The sequence below is a fragment of the Marmota flaviventris genome, chromosome 17, assembly GCF_047511675.1.
Source record: "Marmota flaviventris isolate mMarFla1 chromosome 17, mMarFla1.hap1, whole genome shotgun sequence".
Classification (NCBI taxonomy): Eukaryota; Metazoa; Chordata; class Mammalia; order Rodentia; family Sciuridae; genus Marmota; species Marmota flaviventris.
In genome coordinates, this window is record NC_092514.1 from 72,813,160 (window position 1) to 72,829,160 (window position 16,001).

Consider the following 16,001-nt stretch of genomic DNA (forward strand, 5'->3'; position numbering starts at 1 on the left):
TAAATCTTTATTGTGCCAGGCACACACCTGTAATCTCATGTAATCTCAGCAACTCAGGAGGCTGAAGCAGGAGAATTACAAATTCAAGGCCAGCCTTAGCAACTTAACAAGACCCTGTCTCAAAATTAAAAAAAAAAAAAAATTAAAGGACTGGGGATGTGGCTGTCAGTGGTAAAGTGTCCCTGGGTTCAATCCCCATTATGCACCCCCCAAAAAACCTAAAACATTTATTGTGAAATGTTTATTTATGAGTATATAAAACACAGCAAAGGGTTTAAAAAAATTAAAAAAGCAAACACCCTTGTAAACACCACCCAGACCATGAAAGTAGAACATTTCAAGTAAAAAAAAAAAAATTACATTGGGCTGAGTATGTGGCTCAGTGGTAGAGCATTTGCCTAGCATGCACAAGGTCTGGGGTTCCATCCATCCCCAGCCCAGAGAAACAAAGCAAAAACTGCCAACAGTCTAGCATCCCCTTTTTGGAAATGAGCACAAATAACAAACATCTTCATGGAAACATGTTCTGGAATAGCAAAATCCACACTGAAACAAAAGGAGTTCACACTTGCCAACACCTACACCCACCATACATCTGATTCCCATAACCCACAGGTTGGGTTAATGAGAGTTGGAGTACCTGTCATGCCAACTTGCCTAAGTCACCTGGCTGGTCAGTGACGGTGGGGGGCAGTCATGTGGCTCAAGGCTGCTTCACTGCAGCCTTGCCTATAAAAAAAATTCAAATGCTCATTACCTGAGCTGGGCGCAGTGGTACACACCTGTAAAAAATCCCAGCAGTTCAGGAGGCTGAGGCAGGAGGAACACAAGTTTCAGAGCCAGTCTCAGCAACTTAGTGAGTCCCTAAGCAATTTAGTGGGACTCTCAAAATAAAAAGGGCTGGGGATATGACCCAGTGGTTAAAGTGACCCTGGGAACAATAAATAAATAAATAAATAAATAAATGCTCATTGTGTTAATGACAAATAAGTTTACTATAGGAATTTAGCCTAACCATAAATATGGCCAAAAATTCCTGCTAAAAGTATTCATCAGCAATACTTTTATAGCCAAAAATAAAACAATTTAAATGTTCAATAATGGGAAAATAAATTTGAGTCATTAGAATGTTTCTTGGAGTCGTTTGTGGCTCACTTGCCCACGTGCTGACTGATCCTTCCATCTGCATGGTCTCCTGGCAGGTAAACTAGGGCTGATAGATCTTATTTGGTCCCACATGCTCTCCTGGAAGGCTACACGCGCGCTGCTCTAGTGTGCCAGGCCCAGGTAATGCTAAGAACTAGGTTCTGCTCGGGGATAGGGTCTCCTATTTCATCCCCTTCTGGCCCGTTTCCTTCCAAGTAGCTGGAAAGGAAACTCGGTTGGGGCTCCCCATTGCCTCCCTCTGACTCAACAGAGGCCAATACCTTGTTGTTTTAGACTCTGGCCTCAGGTCCCCAGGTCAGAGGCTGGCCTGCACCTAGGCATACGAGGCACAGTGGTACCTGTCCATAGCCAAGAGTTCCACCCTGTGCCTTCCTCAGCTGAGACCTGAGCTCTTTTCCTGGGACCCTGGAGGGAGCTCGGCTCCAGGCTGATGGCACAGGGTGAGGGTCCTCCCCTCCAGGAGCCAGAAAACGGGGCAAAGGGGCCGGTTGAAGAGGGCATGGAAGGTGTGCAGGAGCTTAGTCTGCGGCTCCAGGCTGTAGAAAGCAAGGCAGCCTGAGGTCAGGTCCAAATCCATGCCCACCAGCCGCCCAGACAAGCTGGGGAGGCGCTGGACCTCTCCCTTGTGCCAGGCCTGGACGCTGTCTTCCTGTACGCAAAGGCCCCAGGACGAGGGTCCACGGCCGATGTTGTCTGTGTGGGTTCCCTGCTTGCGTCGCATCAGTTCTGGGTAGGCGACACCCAGGGTCACTGAGTGGCCAGAAGTACGCACCTCCCAGTAGTGCCGTCCAGCCTGGAAGCTCTGGGAACACTGCACCTGCCAGAGCTCAAAGTTCCCTGGCCGGGCTGGGCCCTGGGGCTGGCGATGGTGCTTCACCTGCTGGTTCTGGTGGGACAGGAGGAAGTGGCGATTGGCACTATCTGGGTCAAAGGTGAGATTGCGATAATCTGTTGGGGAGAGACGGACAGAAGTAGGTAAAGGTGCCATCCTATCCCCAGGGGCGGGGGGTGAGCAACCACCAAATGTCTGCCAGGCTGAGCACTGGGTGTCTTTGCAGCATTTAATCCTTACTGCTTCTTCAGAGGTGGAATCGTCTATGAGCTCCATTTCATAGGTGAGAAAACTGAGGCTCACGGCTCATAGATAAGCTAACTGGGTATCAAGTGAGAGATGAATCATGATAGATTAATGTCTATGTGATCAGAATCTGTCCTTTAACACTATGCTGGTTGCACCTGGTGCAGGGTGGATGTGGACGCGGTGTGTATCCTGCAATAGGTATGCACGGGAAGGACGGGAGGACAGATGACCTACACAGGACAGTCACAGCAGGCGCCTGCTGACACGCTCACACGTATGCACAGACATGCATGCACAGTACACACAGACAGGCCTTGGGCCTCCTTACTCTGCCAGAGTTCCCTCCTCAGCGGACACAGCATGCGTGTGCTTGGGACCTGTGCCAGGGGACGCGGGGCCTCTAGGGAACAAAGCAGTATTAGGGGAATGGATGTGGAGGCCAGCAAGGCAGACCCCTGACCTTTTCTGCCTCTTAGTGGGAGGAACAGCTGGGCCCAGACAGGTAGGGGGAGGTCTGGGGTCAGCCTTACCCAGAGGGCCCGAGTCAGCAGTCTTGGCTGGCACTCTGGAGGGGTGCCCCTCTTCCAGGAGAAGGCCACAAAGCAGGCTCAGCAACTCCTTTAGGTCACCCAGCTGCTGGTCTTCATCCCACTGTGGAGGGGTCAGTGGCCCAAGGGGTTCTGGGGGCTCAAAGAGCTGCTGTGACTCCTGAGAGCCCCAGCGAAAACCACAGTGAACCCAGGTACAAGGGCAGGGAAGCCTGGCCCCGGTCCACTGCCCTCAGGCTGGTACCTGCAAGAAGGTGTGGTCATCCACTTGCTCCAGGAGACCCTGTACCCTGCGGCCATATTGAGCCAGGGCCTCCAGGTGGCTGTGCAGCCGCCGCTCCTCATCCTGGGCCTGTGTCAGTGCCTGTGTCTTGGCAGTCTCGATGCCTTTCAGCGCCATGGCCCTCCGTATCTCCAGGGCCTGCAGCAGGCAGCTGAACTTGCCAGAGACCACTGAGATCAGATTGCAGGCTGAGTTCTGTGTGGGCACAGGAGGAGCATCAGGGTGGCCAGGGCCTGAGCCACGCCAAGGCAGACCTGGGTTCAGGTGTAGGATGCGGAGAACCTCTTCCCCCTGGGGCAGAATCCTGCCTAGGCCCTCACTCCCTGCTGCCAGGAGGTGTTTTCAAGATGGCTCACATATCCAGGGACCATCTGGTGGCTGTCCACAGGACAGAGTGAGGATGTAGTGGGATGACCACTGGCAGGCCTCCTACCTGGATCTGGCTGCTTTGTTGCTGCAGCTCCTGGAGCTGGGTCTTGGCCTGAGTGGCCTGCTGCTGGGTGATCTCCAGCTTGGCTCTCAGCTGGACCTGTGGTGCCCATCCAGGGGACGAACAAGAGAGGGCCAGAATTGGCTGTGAAATCTCCCTGAGACTACCACCACCACCACTAGCAGAAGCTGGGCACCCTCTGCATGCTGCCCAAATCTGGGGTGACCAGAGGGTTAGCACACAGCAGCAGCCTCAGCATAAGCCTAGGAGAGCAAGGTCAAACTCCAGGGAGGCCTGGACAAGGCCTCAGCTTCCACTGTTGCAGATGGTGCATGGGCAGCACAGAAGCCTTGGGTTAAAGACCCAACTTCCAGTTCCTGCTTCACTTATGCCTCTTGAAGTGTGAGCAAACTGGGGCAGAGCCTCTACCTCTGTGGGCAATAGCCTCTTCTCCACCCGCAAGCAACAGATGGGAGCAATCATGCTGGTGCAGGAAAACTGTGGGGAAAGGGCATCTGACAACGTACCAGAGCTGTCTGACAAGTGGGTGCTCTGGTGCATATGGGCCCAAGTGGGAGGGGGACCTCTATTTGGTTGCGCTGATTCCCTTGAGGAACAAAATGTGTTCTCATGGGAACAGGAGACCATGCTGATGCCAGGAGTCCCTGTTCCCCGGCCACTGCTAGGACTGGTTCCTTGTACCTGGTCAAGAACCTTACTACTCAATTCTGCTCCTCCCAGTACCGTTCTGAGGTGGGACCAGTATCCACTGATAGGAAACGGGCTGAGAGAGGCTGACAATTTGGTCAGTTCTCAGAGCTTTCTAAGTCTAATACTTGTGGCTTCTGCCCAGACCTTCTGCTTCCAGCATTACAACCCGCTGGGGATGTCCAAAGTGAGGGGACAGCCCCTCTTGGCTCACTCAACCCTCCCTGAAGGACAAGCCTCTGTCCCCTTACCCCTTGGGTATTCTCTCCAGCCACCCCATGGCACTCCCCTTTGCAGTAAAACTCTGCTCCTCTGGACCATGTGCCATTTGGCAGAATCTCCTGCCCTGGCCCTGCTCCTTGTAGCAGTGGTCTCATGGTCTCTGCTGCAGACTCAGGGGCCTAGCTCAGTCTCCTGCGGCTGCCATGAGCAGAAACATCTCAACCTCATTCTCGGTGGCTTCAGCAGCCACAGGGATCACCCTCCAACAGCCTTCTTTCCATCTTAGCCACTCACTCCTGTGACCTCATGATAACCCTAGCCCCAGATCCAAAATCTCAATTCCAGGCATTCATTTTCTGACCACCACCTCCTGTCCCTTACTTGTTCCAGCCCATTTGTCCCCCCATCTTCCCACCTTGGCATGCCCCAAGTAGGCAACCCTCTGCCTCCCTGTCCAATGGGCCTCCTGGCCACCATGCACCAGCACCCTGCCGCTCCTTAGAACACCCTCTGTCTGCCCCATCCCCAGAGAATTCATTCCAACATCCTCCCTGCTGAAATGGCTACGGGCAAGGGCACCAGACACTAATGGTGTCAATCCGAAAGCCATTTTCATCCTCTTACCTCCTAGCATCATGGAGCACCCCAGATCACATTCTCCTTCCTGCAATCTACTGTCCCCTGCCACCATGCCAAGCACTCTCCCAGGTAGCTCCTACTTGGTTTGATCGCAGGCAGGGCTTCCTCTATCCTGGGCTCAGCAGAAGACCCCACTCCTTTCCGGGACCATCTTTCTCCTTCTTGTTCAGCTGTCCTTGAGATCGCAACAGATGCCTATGATCCCTCTCCTGGTTTGTCCCACTGGTGTCCCCAGTCCCAAACTCTGCTCTCTACTCACACTTCTCAGCACACTTTAGCCCCAGCACTTGCTCAAGACAGAAACCAAGTCCCTAGCTGCCGACCTCCACAAGGGACTATGACTTTTACTCATGGATTTTCCTCCCCTGACTTCAGCTTCTCCTTGTCCCTAAATTCCTGTTGTGGACCTACCTACTTGGGTCTCACCTCCTGCCCGCTCCACACCTCAATAGGGATCAATCTTCACAAAGCTGAAGTGGGATCTCATTGATATCCTGTTCCAAGCCTGCAAGGGTTCCCCACCCCTGGGTTTCTACAGAGAGTGGGCTCCTCACCAGGCCCCACTGCCTCTCATAGTCTGGCCCCTGCTGACCTGGAAGGCCTCCAGGAGTGCCGGTTCTTTCCCACCCTCTGACTGTGGCCCAGGCTGCCTGGTCACCTGGATGCTCTTCTCCAGATCCTTCTCCTCCTGGCTGGCACTCCTTCAGCCCTCAAGGGTCACCTAAAGGCCACTTCCCCTCTCTCCTTATGGCCCCCTTAAGCAGGGTTGCCTTGTTGTCTATTGCAAGGACACGCTCTCTGTAATACAGCTTGCTGTTCAGGGTGTCACTGGGTTTTTGTTTTGTTTTTGTATGGAGGGATGGAAGCAGAGGCACTTTAGCACTAAGCTACATCCCTATCCTTTTTATTTCTGAGAAAGGGTCTCACTAAATTGTGGAGGGTCTCACAAAGTTGCAGAACTTGCGATCCTCCTGCATAAGTCTCCTAAGTTGCTGGAATTACAGGTGTGAGCCCTGGTGTTCGACAATATATTTAGGTTTTAATGGGACCTTGACCCCTTTAGTGGATCCTAAGCCTCTCCAGGGCACAGACCACAGATGACTTATTGATCAGTATGCTCCCCCTCCCCTCATACTGCAGGGGTTCTGCGCATTTACTGCTGCACACAGCATTTAACCAGGGACCGAGAATGGAATGGGGGTCCACTCCAAACCCCCTGGCTTTGCATTCAACCAACCGGAGGGCTGCACTGAGCAGCTCCGGAGACCTGGTGAGCCCTGGCGGGGGCTGGTTACCCCATAACTCAGTCTGGGCCTGCAGCCTTCTGCTTCAGCCGCCCGGCCCAGCCCGCGAGCGCAGCGCCGAGCGTCTGCGAGGTTTCGAGGCCCGGCCCCTCCCGCCCGGTCGCCGCGGCGTCACCTCGCGCTCGCGGCGCTCAGCGTCCAGCAGCGCCCGCTCGTGGAGGTCACAGTCCAGCACGGTGCAGGCGCTGCACACGCAGCGGCCCTCAGTGCGGCAGAAGAGCTCGAGCGGACGCCCGTGGCGCGGGCAGCGCGCCCTAGCGCCGGGATCCGCACGGGGGTCCGCGCCGGCGCCGGGGCGCAGCAACTCCAGCAGGTCGCTGAGCGCCACGTTGCGGCACAGCTCCGCGCCATCGGGGAAGGGCTGGCGGCACTCGGGGCACTCTTTCTGACAGCGGCGCCAACAGTCCTGGATGCAGGCCCTACAGAAGTTGTGGCCGCAGGGCAGAGTCGCCGGGTCCCGGTAGAGCCCCAGGCAGATGGCGCAGGTCAGCTTGTCCTCCAGCTGCAGCGCGGCCATGGCAGAGGCAGCAGGAAGGCCGGCCGGCGTCTCTTAAAGGGACCGAGACTGCTGCGGGCGTGGCTACCGCAGGAGGAGCCAGCACCCTGCCCAGGAAGACAACGCACCCACTAGGGCAGGTGCTGGGCACCGCGGGTCGGACTCTTGCGTGGTCCTTCTCCGACCGACAGCCTCCCGCTTCCCTAGGCGTAGCCAGGGTTGGAGGTTCTGGGCCAGGGGCCATCAAGGAACCTCATCTGAGTAGACCCTCCTTCACCCCCGGCAAGTTTGGGCAGTTAAATAAATTAGACAGGTGGGACCTGATAAGAACCCCAGGGCACAGCTACAGCTCAATAAATGCTCCCTCCAGAGCGGAGACGCTGTTGCACTTTTTCCTGGAACTGTGTTCCCAGGCACTTGCCAGACTGGGGCGTCTCCCTTCTCTGGGTTATGAGTAATTTTTTTTTTTTTTAAGTAAACAGTTAGATGGAAATTTCTGATAACCAAGAAACCAGTAAAGTTTTTTTTTTTTTTTTTTTCTTCTCCAAGGGCCCCTTTAGAGGACACCCAGTCACCCTCTAGCTGCTGGGCTTCATATGACCTCCTGTTAGGGTGAGTTCCTGGTCTGGAACTTCAAGCTGTTCCTGGACGCCACCCTCCCCCCTTTTTTAGTTGTCAATGGACCTTTAACTTATTTATTTTTATGTGATGCTGAGAATTGAACCCAGTGCCTCACACACATGCTAGGCAAGCACTCTACCACCGAGCCACAACCCCAGCCCCTGAACCCCATTTTTATTGGGTAACCCAAACATTTCCCCTGTGGCTGAGCAGAGTAGAAGGGGCCTGAGTACTTGCCCATGGCCACCCTGGGCAATTGTGTGGTCAAGTCAATAGGGTGGTAAGGGGGCGGCCACACTTCCTTTTACCAAGCAAGCCTGACATGCCTGAGATGCAGCACCATGCCCTCTACAGTGATACTGTTATCTTTCTGGAAAAGGTGATAGATTCCCCCCTTGACCTTCTGCAAGAAGACCTTTAGGGAGGGGGAAACACCTAGCCATCCAGTGAGTCATCCAGGGTCTTGGTCTGGAGTGGAGATTGGGTCAGAGGTCTCTGCAATGAGTTGCTGCCTTGCCTGGCCAGGTATTACATCCCAGGTATGGGGGCAGGAGTTTGCCACCATGCAGAGGCAGCGATGCTCAGGGCTGGCGTAGCTCAAGAGCTTATGGGTATATGAATACATGACCATATCTATATCATGTACAACCATAAGAAGGGGAAGTCATACTCCATAACTAAAAAGAATTTTAAAAAGTAAAAAAAAAATAAAATAAAATAAATAGGGGCTGGGGATATATAGCTGAGTTAGTAGAGAGCTTGCCTTGCATGCACAAAGCCCTAGGTTCAATCCCCAGCATTGAAAAAAAAAAAAAAGTCGGGGTGGTGGGGAAGAGCTTATGGGACTAACCAAGGCCCACTGCCCATATCTTCTTCTGTGTCTTCTGAAGCCACTGGATCATAGTGCTCTGGCCCTATCTGAAGGTGGAGGTGAGAAGAAACCCTCTTCCACCCATGAAGCAGTACAGCTCCACCAGGGGGCTCTGGCTTCTCCTAGAATACAGACCCAGACCAGCAAGAGCAGAAGTCATCTTTATTCACACCCTTCCATTCCCACCTGACAACCTCCTTTGCTCCCAGCCTTGGGCCTGATGGGACAGGCCTATAGAGGGGCTGCCTCAGGCAGGGACCAGAACCCCAGAGCTCAGACCACAGGAGCTGTCTTTCCTGTTCCTGACAGTCCAGCAGACCCTCCAAAGTGGGTACACTATGACCCCTCAGTAGATGCCATAGGTAGGCTCATGACTGTCCCTATACCGGTCCAGGTAGCGCAGGGGCTGTCGGTGCGGGAAGCGTTTCTGCTTGGGGTGGTAAGGGGGTGGCCTCACAAACTCAAACACGGGCTCCCGCATGTCTGCAAGAAAAGTGAAGGACCCAGGGGTGGACTCCTGCCAGGGACTGCCCACCTGAGGGGCAGCAGGCCTGCCAGGAGCCATCTCCAACCAAGGCACACAGGAAAGGTTCATGTGCTCAGGCCCACCCCACTCCCCCTTACCCAGAAGCTGGTGGAAGGTTTGGGTGACTGAGTCATCCCAGCGGCACTGAAAGAAGGCCAAGCCAGCTGGAGTCATGGCTTCCTGGTGTTTCTTGTAGAAATCAAAAGTGTGGAAGGTCCTCTGGGCCAGCTGGTAGCTGTAAGATGGGGAACATCTGAGAGTGGGAGGGGGCACCAGAGCCCTGCCCCCTCACAGGCAATCTGGCAGGCTTCCTAGGGTTGGCCTGGTGTACTGTTCTACCAGTCTCAAGGTGTAGGTCAAATGAGCCAAAGCAAGAACCACCATCTTGGGGAAGCTGCTCTGAGGTCTGGGACAGACGTGTGTGGGGTACAAATTACCAGGGTGAAGGGCGGGTGTCCTCAGAGAAGTCGATTGGCTTGTCCTGCTTGAAGAGCAGAAAGGCGAAGCGGTGGAAGCCGGTGCCTTGGGCAGGGAAGGGGGGGAGATAAGGACAAGTCTCCTGTCCTTCAGTCACTCTGTTGCCCGGGATGTTGGTTCTGGTTGGAGGGAAGTAGTAATTAACTGCCACTAGGAGATGGCAAGAACACCCTTAGAATGTAAACCTTAGAGGCTGATGTCATTCCCTGTGGGTACAGACCCTGACCAATCTCTAGCAGAGCTCTGTGACCCCCTCAAACATAATGCAAATAGGTGGAGGGAGCAAGAGGGGCCCAGAGGTTGAGGACAAGGCTTCCAGAGACCACATGGATGACAGCAAGGCCGAGCAGCCCATTTACCAGGACCTGGGAGCCAGGGGGTCTGCCCTAGTCATTCGGGCTGGAAAGCTCCACCACCTTTGGGCTGACTCTCTGAGGCCTGAGGGTCTGGTCACGGAAGAGCTGGCCTGGCCTGGCACTGGGGTGGCAACTTTACCTGCCCAGGTACAACTCTCCAGAGGGTCCTGCTCCACAGGCTGGTAACTACAGTTGAATGAAAATGACAAACCAGCCTCCCACTTAACTGGCTTTAATTACCCAGAAGTCTCAAAGCTGGGGTCGTCTGCCTGACCTCCCCCTGGCCTAGTGTTCAGAGCCAAGACCCACCAAGAAAACGAAGGGCACCCCAGTCTGAATTGCCTGGGGAAGGAAAGCCCAGCGGCTCAAGACTGTTTGGAGATGTCACAACTGCCAGAGGCCTCTCCCAGTTCTTTCCCCCTTAGTCACAGTGCCCCTCAGAGTAGGTAAGAAACATGGTGGCAACATCCCAGTTTTACAGGAAAGGCTGTGGGTTCTGAGATGAAGAGGCCGTGGGAGCCAGCCGAGGGCCACTGCTGTTTCCTTCCTTACTCATCTTCAAGGGCCCCTGTGCTTTCAGGAGGCACTGGCGAGAGGTGGGAGGTTAATTCAAAATCCTATGGTTAACCTATGGTGAAGCCAATTCTGAAATCCAGGGGCTGTTCTTTCCAGGCTCCCAGGGCCTCTCTGCAATCCCCTGACCCGCTCCCACTCCCGACCAGATACTCACAGCAGCCAGTGGACGTATTCTGCATCTGGCTCCAGCAGGTGTCCATCTGCATAGAAACACACCTCACTAACCAGGGTCCTGATTCTCCTCCCCTGGAAGGAGGTGATACTGGAGCTCTCCATCTGGTCCTGGCCCAGTGCCCTGACCCAGGGGAGGAAGAAAGGGGAGGAAGAAAGGGGAGGAAGGAGGCTCAATAAACCGCAGACACCTACCCAGATTGGTAAGCAGCAGTGTCCACATGGAACCCTCGTCTGCTTCATAGGTCACCTCTGGGGACTGGGCAGCCTGGCAGGGAGAGAACAGGAGAGCTGCCACTCCAACCAAGGATAAGCTGTTACAAACAATTTCTTTCTGGAGGGCTGTAGCCTGAGGGGGGTCTTGCAGAAGGCAGTGTCCATTCTGGCCTAAATCAGGCCTCTTGACATCTGCTCAGAGGCATGTAGACAGAGATGCTTACAGAAGGAGCCCTGAAGAGTTGCCTGTCGTGAGATCTAAATGCAAAAGGGACCATGTGCCAAGAGACAAGGCCTGGGACTAAACTCCAGACAGTAGCTAGTCCCAGGAATGTACAAAGATGGAGCTTCTTTTTCCTGTTTTGTATTATTGTCTTTGTAACTGTCTTGTGTTTCCCAGAAAATCAAAAAGACAGAGAGAACCACAGAACCCCACACCTGGGAGCTGTGATGGTGCAATGGGATGTGTCTGTGTGCACACAGGACAGGGAGAAGGGCACGCTGCGTGGTACCTCAGTTGGAGTCACTTCATTGCCATGGTACACAGGCATCAGGTCCTCCTCGCCCACAGCATAGGCCACATGCAGGGGAACCCAGGGCACGAAAGTGGCACCGTGGAACAGGTCTCGGTAGAGGCCGTAATACTCAGCCAGGCGCTGCTTGTGGTAGGGGCCGCAGGTCCTCTCCCACTCAGCTCGCACAGCCTCCAGGGGGATGCTGGCTGGGAAGGAGTGAGGCCAGTTGGATGCAAGGTGGGGACAGGGACCCACCTATGACCCTTCCCGTCAGGGATTACCTGTGCGGAGGCGAGCAGCCCGCTCTTCTTCCACATTGGCCCGAAGCTCCCTTAGAACCTGCTTCCGTTGGTGTAACTGTTGGGTACGGCAGACCTTGGGTGGAGGCAGTCCAATGTCAACTTTGTCTTTGGGATCTGGGGAGGAGTGTGTTGGAGGAAGCAGGATTACATCTCTAGGCTAAGCTGCTGCCCCTACCTAGTTCTATTGCTCTGTAGTTCCAGCCTCTGCTGTTGTCCTTCTCTTTGGTTCACAAAACTAAAACACACTGTGCGGTCTGCTTCCCAGATCTGAACAGGGCCCCGCTAAACAAATAAGATATAAGGTGAGGTTGTGTTTTCTGATGTCTAAACTAGGTCTCACTGAATCATATGGGTCATGGAAAATTAAGGCAGATGTCATAATTACAGTTAGGATTCACAGTGGGCTATGGACATGCACCTGTGTCCTTAGTGGAATGAACAGCTGAAGTCAGAAGGATCAAAGAAGCACTTCTCACCTTTAATGGGGAGATAAATCGAATAGCCTCAGAATTTTGTTAAAATTCAGATTTTGATTCAGGCCCTGCATTTCTTTCTTTTTCTGGGTGGGGGTGGAGGACTGGGTATTGAACCTAAGTAGTCTAACACATCCTGATCCTTTAATTTTTTTTTCCTTCAATTTTGAGACAGGGTCTCATTAAATTATGGAGGCTGGTCTCCAACTTCCCATCTTCCTGCCCCAACCTTCCAAGTAGCTGGTATTACAGGCCTGAACCACCACACCAGCACACTTTGCCTGCGGTTCTGGTCCCAGAACACAGTTTAAGTAGTAAAGCCCTGGAGAACTTTCAATCTATCACCTTTATCTATTTACATGAGAGGCAACCATGTATTTATTGAGCCCTCATTCGGAATGGTATTAGTGTAAAAATTTCTGCATCCTTTAATCCTCACAGAAATTTGGTGACAAAGCCACAATTATTTCATTTTACTCGAAGCTTAGGGACATCATCGGAAAGAAGTTGGGCTGCGGTTTAAATCAGGCTATCTAGTATGCCTGTAAGCATCATAAAAACTGCCTCTATAAATGCTTCCAAAAAAGGATGTGCTCAGTAAGAATGAGTTCTTTAAAGGCTGGATTCCTGTTATCCGGTCCGGGGCTTTAATTTAGCAAGGCACCGCACACCTCGTGCTAGGAACCGTGCGGGTGCAAGGATCCAAAGGTGGGCAAGTCAGGCATGATCTGCAGGGCGCTTGCTAACTGCGGAGAGCACCCAGTTGTCAGGGCTACGTGGAGCACTTTAGGAGCACGAAGAGGAGTCCCAACCCGGAACGATCAGGAACGATCAGGAAAGGATTTTAGGAGTGGCTATTCTAGAAGCTGGAACTCTGACCCTTGTTGGGGTGCCCATCAGGGGGCTGAAAGGCCAGTCCAGGATGGCCCGGAGCACGCCGGCGGCTCCTCCCCGGAGGGCCAGGGCCCGCACCTGTCTGGTCCCCGAAGTACTCCCAATAGGTCCGCCACCAGTGCGGGGCCCGCGCCTCCTGCTCCGCCCGGCGTCGGTAGCGGTCGAAGCTCCGGTACTTCTCCAGCCGCTCTAGGTTGCTCACGTCGATGTCCGCGTTGGGCATCGGCCCCAGCGGGGGCGTCCGGCGGCTCAGGGCGGCTGCGGGCGGAGAGCGGGGCGTCACGGGGACTCCGGCCCGGCCGAGCCCCAAGTCGTCAAGAGCTCCCGGCCCCAGGACCCTTACCCGAGGTGCTGAAGCCTCGCCAGGCCCGCCTCCCGCACAGCGCGGCTCGCCACCAGGGCGCCGCCATCTTCCCGCAGGCCGACACGGCCCTTCGGAACCCGCCCAGCGCCCGCCCCTGAGGCCCCGCCCCGGCGCCCGACTCCTCCCCCTCCGGGGCCGCCTCCGGAAGTGTCCGGGACCGGCCTGCGGTGGAGCGCTAGCGGCCACCAGGGGGCGACGCAGCCTGGCCTTGAACCGCGAACGGGGCGCTCAGCCAGCCTCTGCAGCGCGTCTTGCGCTGTGGGGCGCTGGCGGGCGCGGGGACAGTTCGCTCATGGCTTCCGCAGAGCGCTCGGGCTGAAGTTCCCGATGGAAACCTTCGCGTCGCCCTTGTAGTTCCCTCACTTGTGCCAAGAAGCAGGTTATAATAGTGCTCACCTCATAGAGCTGCTAGGGGGAGGAAATGAATTAACATCTATCAGAATACGTGCCCTGGATCATCTCCAGCTTGCCATTATCCACGCAGCAGCATAAGGGACCTGTTCACCCACACACGTGATCAGGGCTGAGCATTGCTCTGGGATCCAGTTCTAACAAGGTAAAACTTGGTAGCCCAGGTGATATGGACCCTTGTCTGCCCCTGCCCCAGTCCCTCTGTCCTAGAACAACACAAGTTTCCAGCACAGCACACCTTCTGTTCTTCCACAGTTTGCTCTGCAGGCCACAAAGCTTTTCCACAGGCTATCACTTCTGTTTTTACCTCCTCACGTTTCCCTCTGTGGCCTGACTGCCTTGCAGCACCAGTAGAATGGTCCCTCTGGGAAGTCTACCCTGACATCTCAAATGAGGGCTGGTGGCAGGGTCAGTTGCTCTGACACCAGCAGAAGCTTGACCCTCACACTCACACTGAAGTGGACGCCGGGGTCTCTCCATCCAGTAGGAAGTGGCCATACCTGTTTCTGAAAGACCCTCCCACTCCCTGTCCAAGGAAGAACGCACGAGACACTGGCTGCAAAAGCAAGAGGCAGTTTATTGGTACACAGGCGCCTGCGGGTGCGCAGCAGAACCTCAGCCGGAGCTTTGGTGAACTGGCACACCGGGCTTTGGGGCACAGATCTTTTATGGGGTAAAGGAGCAGGTTTCGTGCGCGCGGCAAGCAACAGGTTTCTTATTGGTCATTTTGAACCTAGCATATAGGTCACCTAAAGAGCAAGGTCGTTTTTCACTGTATGTTTCTGGAAAACCCACGGTTTTACATTCCATTCTTTCTGTTCCTGCTTATCTGTTCCGGTTTTCCCAATCGTGTCCTGGGACACAATTACCCGGTTCTGTTCCTGCTTATCTGTTCCGGTTTGCCCGATCGTGTCCTGGGACACAATTACCCGGTTCTTTCCCAACCATCCTGTTCTTTCCTAATCGGTTACATTTAACTGGTTATATGAAAAACACATCTGGTGCCTGTTAACTGGTTATCTGAAAAACACATCTGGTGCCTGCGCAGGTTTGTAGCATGCCCTGATGATTTTGTAACTGGGCCTAAAGTTATTGGGCTGGGGTCTCTCATTTCCATACATAGCAAACAGCTAAACCTGTCACCATCACTTCTACTTCATAACAGCCTGTACCTGCTGTCTGCTAAGCTGTGAGGGCGATTCATAGGCCAGTAACACCCAGACCTGCTGTTAAGGAGTGGCTGCTGTGAAATTCCCACTAATACACAGTGGAACCAAACAGTGTTGGCCCAACTGGATTGTGCATGGTCATTGTGGCCTCCTTGGCTGTTTTACCTTTTCCTTTTGTTTCTGAATCCTCTTCTATGTGCCTGTAAAGCCACCCGGGTCCTATGCAGGGTCTCCAGCAGCACTGAGGCTTGCTGCTCAACCAGGTGGCTTGTACTTCCTTTCTTATTCTCTTCCAGCATGGAAGGCCCTAAAGAATGGGACTTACTTAGAATCCAATTATTTGAGGGGACTAGCATGGATTATCACATGACAATTTGAAGCATATAATACATGTGAACAACTCTTGAAACTCGAAGCAATGGGTCCACCAATATTTCTCTAACAGGAATTAAGCATTTGGATTATGACCTTGAAGGAAATGTTACAATATTTTCCTCCTCTAGTGCTGGGGATTGAACCCAGGGGCATTCTACTACTGAGCTACACCCCAGCCATTTTTAAAAATTATGAGACAGGGTCTTGCTAAATTGCCCAGGCTGGCTTCAAACTTGTGACCTTCTGCCTTAGCCTCCCAAGTAGCTGAGATTACAGGTATGTACCACTGTACCCAAAAGGAATTGCTATAGTTGTTAATAGGGTAAGACTGACCAATAGATACTGAATACTCACTCCTGTATGCAGCCCTCTACAATGTCTGTGGCCTGGGAGAAAGAAATGTATTAGTTAGGCTACTTACATAGCAAACAGCTAAATGGTGTTTACAGCAACACTGAGCAGTTCCCAGCACCAAGGAAAGTGTTAGTCAAGTGCCTGTGGGATGTCTCTATTTGGCCATCACAAGAGCACTCTCTCATCATGAGTGACACTACGGTCACCCAAGTCAGGGATCTCAGGTTCTCCTTGACACGTGACCCATACCCAGGCACTATATTCCAGAGGGGCACTTCTGTGACTCCTCATGGACATACAGGGTGATCTTGCCCTCTTTTCCCTCCCCCACACCCTTGCAGTATTCTAACACTTTCTCTGTCCCCACTTTGCCCTAGTGTCCACCCCACAGCCACAATGGGTTCTCTAAAATGCAAATAAAGCTCTTCAGTGAATACTCATTTCCCTGAAGA

General features: G+C 53.6%; 2 protein-coding genes across 3 annotated transcripts; both read right to left on the reverse strand.

Moving 5' to 3' along the window:
- Window positions 1–226: 226 nt before the first annotated feature.
- On the reverse strand, window positions 227–7,182 carry Trim65 (tripartite motif containing 65). 2 transcript variants are annotated; one of them, XM_071604050.1, is made up of 6 exons: window positions 6,498–7,182; window positions 3,513–3,608; window positions 3,041–3,274; window positions 2,779–2,935; window positions 2,577–2,648; window positions 227–2,115 (listed from the first exon to the last, which is right to left on the reverse strand). In XM_071604050.1, the coding sequence occupies exons 1-6, from the start codon at window positions 6,897–6,899 to the stop codon at window positions 1,541–1,543; spliced, it is 1,536 nt and encodes a 511-aa protein (XP_071460151.1). In that variant the 5' UTR covers window positions 6,900–7,182; the 3' UTR covers window positions 227–1,540. The 2 variants fall into 2 exon arrangements, with proteins under 2 accessions (XP_071460151.1, XP_027811552.2); XM_027955751.2 differs by having other exon boundaries at window positions 2,779–2,956; window positions 6,498–7,181.
- Window positions 7,183–8,515: 1,333 nt separating this feature from the next.
- Window positions 8,516–13,322, reverse strand: Mrpl38 (mitochondrial ribosomal protein L38). Its single transcript, XM_027955763.2, has 9 exons — window positions 13,220–13,322; window positions 12,955–13,134; window positions 11,489–11,623; window positions 11,205–11,413; window positions 10,672–10,744; window positions 10,460–10,505; window positions 9,334–9,492; window positions 8,995–9,131; window positions 8,516–8,853 (listed from the first exon to the last, which is right to left on the reverse strand). The coding sequence occupies exons 1-9, from the start codon at window positions 13,284–13,286 to the stop codon at window positions 8,717–8,719; spliced, it is 1,143 nt and encodes a 380-aa protein (XP_027811564.2). The 5' UTR covers window positions 13,287–13,322; the 3' UTR covers window positions 8,516–8,716.
- Window positions 13,323–16,001: the final 2,679 nt, after the last annotated feature.

Excerpts from the sequence above, each read along its gene's own strand:
- Trim65 (XM_027955751.2), bottom strand. The coding sequence starts at position 6,899 with ATGGCCGCGCTGCAGCTGGAGGACAAGCTGACCTGCGCCATCTGCCTG. Across the intron at positions 3,275-3,512 it reads AACAAAGCAGCCAGATCCAG|AACTCAGCCTGCAATCTGAT; the intron begins GTAGGAGGCCTG and ends GTGCCCACACAG. Across the intron at positions 2,957-3,040 it reads ATGACCACACCTTCTTGCAG|GAGTCACAGCAGCTCTTTGA; the intron begins GTACCAGCCTGA and ends TGGGGCTCTCAG.
- Mrpl38 (XM_027955763.2), bottom strand. The coding sequence starts at position 13,286 with ATGGCGGCGCCCTGGTGGCGAGCCGCGCTGTGCGGGAGGCGGGCCTGG. Across the intron at positions 11,624-12,954 it reads GTACTTCGGGGACCAGACAG|ATCCCAAAGACAAAGTTGAC; the intron begins GTGCGGGCCCTG and ends ACTCCTCCCCAG. Across the intron at positions 10,745-11,204 it reads ATGAAGTGACTCCAACTGAG|GCTGCCCAGTCCCCAGAGGT; the intron begins GTACCACGCAGC and ends TCTCCCTGCCAG.